Genomic DNA, 6247 nt, shown 5'->3' with positions numbered 1-6247 from the left:
TCCAGCACCGTTCCTCAATGGTGCACGCTGGTGGCGTCTGGCCATGTCTACGCCAGAGGACGAAGACTCGGCATCAGACACCGACCTGCAAAGCAAAGAGAAGAAAAGTTAGAGATCTAGGTTAGGATGAGCAGATCTGGGCTTAGGTTGAGCAGATCTACGACTAGGGTTTAGGGCGTAACTGCGCTACCACCGGAGCCCGGTGCCGGAGAGGACGAGGGAAACCCAGAGGAGACGAGACAAGCACCGATTAGAAACAAGAATCGACGGCGAGCGGCGGAGGAGGACAGTACGCTAACTCACATAGTTTGGCGAGAAAGAGAGGACATAGGAGAAGAAGGGAGAGAAGGGGATAGTTAGCTCGAGGCGCGGTGAAGGAGCGGCGGCGAGGTCACGGTCACCGGAGCCGGGGACGGTCGGAGTAGATTGGCGGCCGAGAGCGGAGCGGAGAGCCCGAGTCCCCGAGACGAGAGCGAGTGGAGTCAGTGGCCGGTTAGGGTTTGGTGGTGGTGGGAGGGGGCTAGTTGTATATGGCGCGGGGGCGGGGGCGGACTTGGGCTTGGTGGGCCGGTAGGCGGCAGGCCGGGCAGCCGACCGTGCGGGGGGAGGGGGGGCAGGGGTTAACGGGCCGCCACCGGGCCGACCGTTGGTCCGGGCCGTGCCACGGGCCTGGGGAGCGGCCTAGGCCCGTACCGCTCCCCCGGGCCGTGCTTACTCGGGCCCGCAAAACAACGGGCCGGGCCAGGCTTGGGCCGGGCCGGGCTTGGGCCGGGCCAAAAAAATGGACCCGTGCCGGGCTAACGGGCTCGGGCTGCATGACCATCTATATTGCCGACCCAGCTTTGTTTTCCGTACGTGGTTTTATATGTATTCAGGATGCGCATACGTTTCAGCGGCACAAGCACAACCCCGGCCGGTTTTTATTATACGCGGAGATCTTCCAAAATCCGGCGTCCAGGACACACGGCCGGAGATCGAGAGCACTGAATGCTACGAGGGCGGGGCGTGGCTTTGACGATCGCGGCGGGAGGCGGGGGAGTGGACGGCCCCCTCGTTATCTCTGAATCTTTTTTTGCTGAGGCCTTGTGCGTACGCGCACGGATGGCGATCGCCAACTCCGGCTTTGCCTTCTTATTCAATTGATCGAGGAGCAAAGATCCCTGCGGTAAGATTCAGAGCGCATGATTGGTCGCCATCTGCTGCTGCTCCCAGTAAGATTCAGAATGCAGTGTGTCTGAATACGGAAGCTCTGAATGGGTAGCTCGAGTTCAGAGTTCACAGACAGATGTGTCCAAACCCAAATTCACAATGCATAATGCATCGGAGACGGATGAACACTGTCGCATCCGGATCGGAAGGCAAACCATCAGGGCCGTCTCCAGGAATTGGAGGCCCGTGAGCGAAATGCAAATGGAGGCCCTCAGACGGCGGCGACAGCGCGCTGTGGAGGTGGGCGGCGGCGCGCACCGGCAGTGGGTGGCGGCGTCGTGCAGCGTCCTTGCTCCTAGTGCTGCGGCGGCGGTATGCCTGCTGCCTGGGTGAGTGGGCTAGGTGAGGACCGAGCCGGGGGGCACGGGTCAGGGGATGAGTGGATGACGCTTGATGGGCCACAGCCACCGATGGCCCAACAAAAGGAAAAACGGTTCGCTTGCTTAATCCCTGTTCATCTTCCTTGCGGAATCCCAAACAGATGCGCCGCTGCCGCCGCTGGGAGTCTCGCTTCGTGACCTCACCGGAGTCGGAAGAGGAGGTCCCGGGTCCCTTGCAGAGGCAGAGCTAGCTGGGGCATATGCCTCACTCTGCTGGCTGCTGTATGGGTAGCTCCACCTCTGACGACGTGGAGCCCTGGACGAGGTGACGGCAGACGGCGATGCAGCGGCGCGGCACGGACAGACGACCGGCGAGGCGGCGACGCGGTTTTGGGGGCCCTGTGCGGTCGCTCACCTCGCTCCTGGCCTTCGACGGGCCTGCAAACCATGTACGAATCCAGATCGATTGGACCTGTGGGAACTCATCAGGCCGATCGCCTCGCATCTCTCAATGAAAGAACCAATGAAAGCAGCAAGCAGGAGGGCAAAGAAATTGAAGGGCGCTTGCTATTTGGAGGAGGGAAAGTGAAGGCATGCTGATTTTAGGCAGCTCGATTTCGTGGCGACTACCTAGCGTTTTGCGCCCGGGGCCGGCTTGCTAAAACTGAGCGAAGCAATTAGGCCGGGGCGCGGCCAGATCCATGCGTTTTCTGCTTCTGACGCGAGAGCTGCTTGCTGAGCCTGCCAGCTGCAGCAACCGGGGAACTCGTCCTGAACAAACTCTAGCATCGTTTAGGACACCGGCACGGTAGAATAAATACCGTTTTTTGATCTATTTTGTTGTTGATTAAATATCCCGTAATTAATTAACAATTTTAAATCCAAGTTATCTCGTACATACTTTGCTTTTCTACTATAATGCACCTGCTATATTTCTCAGAAAAAAAGTAAGTTAGATGAACCAGAAATACGAAAAAGGGGAGTCGATGTTTAGAGTTTGAATATTAGCCTGATTGGGGGGGGGGGGGGGGGGGGGGGGGGCTAGCGATAGCGAGGTTAAAACAGTTGGCTCCGATGGCGTCATGCATCGCAGAATTGCAGATTGGGTCCAAAAAGAGCTCCATAAACGGGAAGAAACAGTTGCAATCATGAATCATAAGAAGATGATCACTTCTTTGCCTTCAAATAATACATTCCTTTTTTTCTCAGATCCAGTACAACATGTGCACGTCACAAGATCACGAGGAAAGGCCTGCTCCGAATATAAAACAGTATATAAATAATCAAGAGTTAGGAACGTTAGATTAATATTTACTTAATTCACCATACGCAAAAAAAATTCGTTTATTTTGAAGTACCACATTTTTCATATAGACTTTTAAGTAAAAGCGACCCCATTGTATAGATATGCGTACCTCGCAAAAAAAATATTATAGATATATCTTATACTTCTAGATGAAATGGAGTGGTATTAGCTTTGACCACCGTGAGGTCACAAACTACTAGTACCATAGAGAATACAGAATACTCACCGTGTTCGGCTGGTGGGTAGGGCTCCAGCCCTATCGTAATTCTCTCTCACACCACTCCAGCTCCAGCCACCAGCCAAGTAATAGTATTTTTCTCTCACATCATTCCAGCTCCAGCCTGCCGACGCGGTGTAGCCTGTCAACCCGCTGGAGGGCACAGGGGCAGAAACGTCTTCTCCCGAGCCAGAAATCCCGGAGCACTGCCCCCCAACGGTGACCAAGCAGAAACCGTTATTTCCTCGGCCTGCCTGCCTCCGGGCGCGGCGCGGCGGCCGCATCTCCCCCGTCCCGTTCCGTTTTGACCGCCGTCTCCAATCCCTCTCCCCAAGTCCACTCCCCTTCCTCCTCTTCCGCAGCCGCAGTAGAACCCGGCAGTAACCCGCCGCCGCAAGCATCCCACCGCGCCGGGGGCGACGCGGCGTCTCAACCCGACCCAACCGCAGCGGCAGCAGCCAGCCAGCAAGGCAGCAGCCACCGCTCTCCTCTATAAATCCATCCCCACACCTACCGGCTCCAAGGCCTCAGCCTCGCTGCCTCGCTTTCCCCAAATCCGCCGCGGACTCCAGAGCTCGGAGGAGAGACGAGACGACCCAAGCAAGACTTCGCCGCGCCTTTGCTTCCTGCGCAATTCTTGCGGCGTGCCGCGCCTTTTTTCCTTTTTCTTTCCATGGACAGCGACTACGTTGCCAGCCTGCTCATGGGCCACTCTGCCGCCCCGGGGCTCGACTTCGCCGCGCTGGACGGCGGCTTCCTCGACGCTCTCTGCGGCGCCGGCGCCGGCCTGTTCGGGGCGCCCGGGGTCGCGGCAGGGGCCGGCGGCGGCGGGTCCCCGGAGGGGTCCTCGGTGTCGGACCCGGCGTGGGCGCGCGCCAGGGACAGCGGCAATGCCAGGAAACGGAAGGCGCCTCCAGCCGGTACCGCCAACGGGAAAGAAGCCTGCTTGGGCAAGGTGTGGGAAACGACCAGCGCGGTGCGCGGAGTGGATTCTTCCTCCACGGGCTGGCTTGATTTTAGCTTGCTAGTTCGTGACGCTTTGGTCTCATTCTGAATTGGGGTCTGCAGGCTGGAGAGCCCAAGGGTCCGGACGGGAAGAAGGCCAGAGTGGGCGCCGGCGGGAGCCCCGTGAAGCCGAAGGTAGAGGAGGCGACGGCGAGCGACGGCTCTGTTGAAGACAAAGGGCAGAAAAAGGGCAAGGGAAAGAGCGCCAAGCCGCCGGTCGAGCCGCCCAAGGACTACGTCCATGTCCGGGCGCGGCGAGGGCAGGCGACTGACAGCCACAGCCTTGCCGAGAGGGTAAGACACTGCAGTTCCACTAGGTTCTCCTACCATTTTAGCCTTGCAAACAGAATTCTTGTGTTTGGGCTGGAATTCACAATCGCACACTGCTCCTGGTGTCTTAATAGGTTCGAAGAGAGAAGATTAGCCAGAGGATGAAATTTCTTCAGGACCTCGTGCCAGGGTGCAACAAGGTATCATCATAGGCTTCTAGGACAGTAAACTGTCGCATCAGAGTGTCAATTGATACCCATCATTTGGCTAATCTGAGGGAATTCCCTATTTTAGGTGGTTGGCAAGGCACTCATGCTTGACGAGATCATAAACTATGTGCAATCACTTCAGCAGCAAGTTGAGGTGAGGATGCCACTCACATAGTTACATTTGATGCTGTCAGTCTGGAGCTTAAAATTCTAATCCTTTTTTTTTCCGCTTACGATTTCAGTTCCTGTCCATGAAGCTTGCGACCGTGAATCCACAACTTGACTTCAGCAACCTTTCTACACTCCTACACAAAGACGTGAGCCTCTGAACTATCTCGTTTCTGATGCTCTGGATCAATGAACAATCTTCCCTTAACATGTTTTTTCCTCGGTTAATTTAGATGTACCAAGCATGTGGCCCTTCAGTGAATTCCGTCTTTCCACTGGAAAGTGCCGGTGCAGCTTTTCCATTTTGCAACCAGGCAGATCTTTTCCAGTCGTTTGGTTCGGGTGCTATGGAGGATCAGTGCTCCCTAAGTCTGTTAGACACGGCTCTACCCCACACAACCAACCCACAGTTTGCTTTTCAAAAGCAGGTGATTGTTGCCCGAGGAACCAGCAATCTATATGACCAATGGCAATTAATATGAATCGTATCATAATACTGTTGTCCCTGATTTTATTTCCCAGCAAAGGGACTTCTGGGAGGATGGCCTACAGAACGCTTTGCCTATTGTGAGTGAGCAAGGCCAGGAGAATGTGGTTTCAGCACCGAGTTTTGATGGTATGAAATCGTGCATAAATGATTGACGATCCATTGAATTGCACACTTTGGCGATCACCATTTGATTAATAACCGATATGTCGTAACTGATGCAGGTCAGTTACAAGCTGATCAGACAAAGATCGAGTTCTAGGCCCCTGTGATCTTCAAGGTTGATATTTTTGTATATAGGGAGTATGAAGACCTGTGGCAAGTGAAACTCTCCTAAGCTGACCATCATTAGAGTTTAGGCCTTGTTTGGGACGGTGGGTGAGAAACGCGCGGCGCTTATACGCGTAAGCGGCTCGGAGGCCGCTTTTGCGATTCTGGCTCGCGTAGTTCTTTTTGCCGCGTTTTGCGTTGTGGGCGGCCGGCGGATGCGCGTTCGTCGCGAGGCGGGATTTTTTCGTGTTTCTCTCTCATACGCGACGCGTCGCTGTCCCAAACAGGGCCTTAGGCCTGTGAACTGATTCATTCCATGATATGCTGGATGTACGGCAACTCAGATTCTTCTCGTAGGGATCATATGATCTCGCATGATTAAAGTAGATCGTGTAATAGATATGGTGCAAATATTACATGCACCATCTTCTAAAATTTCTACTAATATGTAAGAACGCTGGCTGGTATTGGGATGATACCATGTACTGTTGCATTTTATCTTAAGACGAAAAATCAACGAATTGGATGTCTCTCCTCAGCTTTTTACAGCAGATATTGTGCTCCATGCCTCCCATCTTTTTTGGTGCAGCTGCGTTTGCCATGTGTATCCAGAGTTCATCATAGTGAAACTGTTGTTCAACCCAAAGACTGATCAAGTCCGTTCACATTATGAGGCATGTATCCCGCATAAGCCTAGCCTCCAGCTGTTAAAAGAAAAGAAGACAAGAAGCTGATAGTACAAAAGTTGTTGGAGAAATCGGAAATGGGCAGGCAAGGAGGGGCCTT

At 54.3% G+C, this 6247-nt stretch overlaps 1 protein-coding gene across 3 annotated transcripts; it reads left to right on the top strand.

The window, feature by feature from the left end:
* The first annotated feature begins 3316 nt into the window (after positions 1 to 3316).
* Positions 3317 to 5997, top strand: LOC120661151 (transcription factor BHLH089-like). Of its 3 annotated transcripts, XR_005669816.1 has the most exons (9): positions 3317 to 4028; positions 4121 to 4351; positions 4462 to 4527; positions 4622 to 4690; positions 4779 to 4853; positions 4938 to 5132; positions 5227 to 5320; positions 5416 to 5550; positions 5757 to 5992. XR_005669816.1 is itself a non-coding variant. In XM_039939874.1 (8 exons), the coding sequence occupies exons 1-8, from the start codon at positions 3726 to 3728 to the stop codon at positions 5451 to 5453; spliced, it is 1071 nt and encodes a 356-aa protein (XP_039795808.1). In that variant the 5' UTR covers positions 3317 to 3725; the 3' UTR covers positions 5454 to 5997. The 3 variants fall into 3 exon arrangements, 2 of the variants coding, with proteins under 2 accessions (XP_039795808.1, XP_039795809.1); XM_039939874.1 differs by having other exon boundaries at positions 5416 to 5997; XM_039939875.1 differs by having other exon boundaries at positions 3319 to 4007; positions 5416 to 5992.
* Positions 5998 to 6247: the final 250 nt, after the last annotated feature.

The sequence above is a fragment of the Panicum virgatum genome, chromosome 2N (assembly GCF_016808335.1).
Source record: "Panicum virgatum strain AP13 chromosome 2N, P.virgatum_v5, whole genome shotgun sequence".
Classification (NCBI taxonomy): domain Eukaryota; kingdom Viridiplantae; phylum Streptophyta; class Magnoliopsida; order Poales; family Poaceae; genus Panicum; species Panicum virgatum.
Note: the sequence above shows the minus strand (reverse complement) of the source record. Positions and strands in the feature narration are given on the sequence as shown.

Bases quoted from the DNA above. Each gene is read 5' to 3' on its own strand.
- LOC120661151 (XM_039939874.1), top strand. From the start codon at position 3,726: ATGGACAGCGACTACGTTGCCAGCCTGCTCATGGGCCACTCTGCCGCC. The intron at 4,352-4,461 runs GTAAGACACTGC...GTGTCTTAATAG, and splicing joins GCCACAGCCTTGCCGAGAGG to GTTCGAAGAGAGAAGATTAG. The intron at 5,133-5,226 runs GTGATTGTTGCC...TTTATTTCCCAG, and splicing joins AGTTTGCTTTTCAAAAGCAG to CAAAGGGACTTCTGGGAGGA.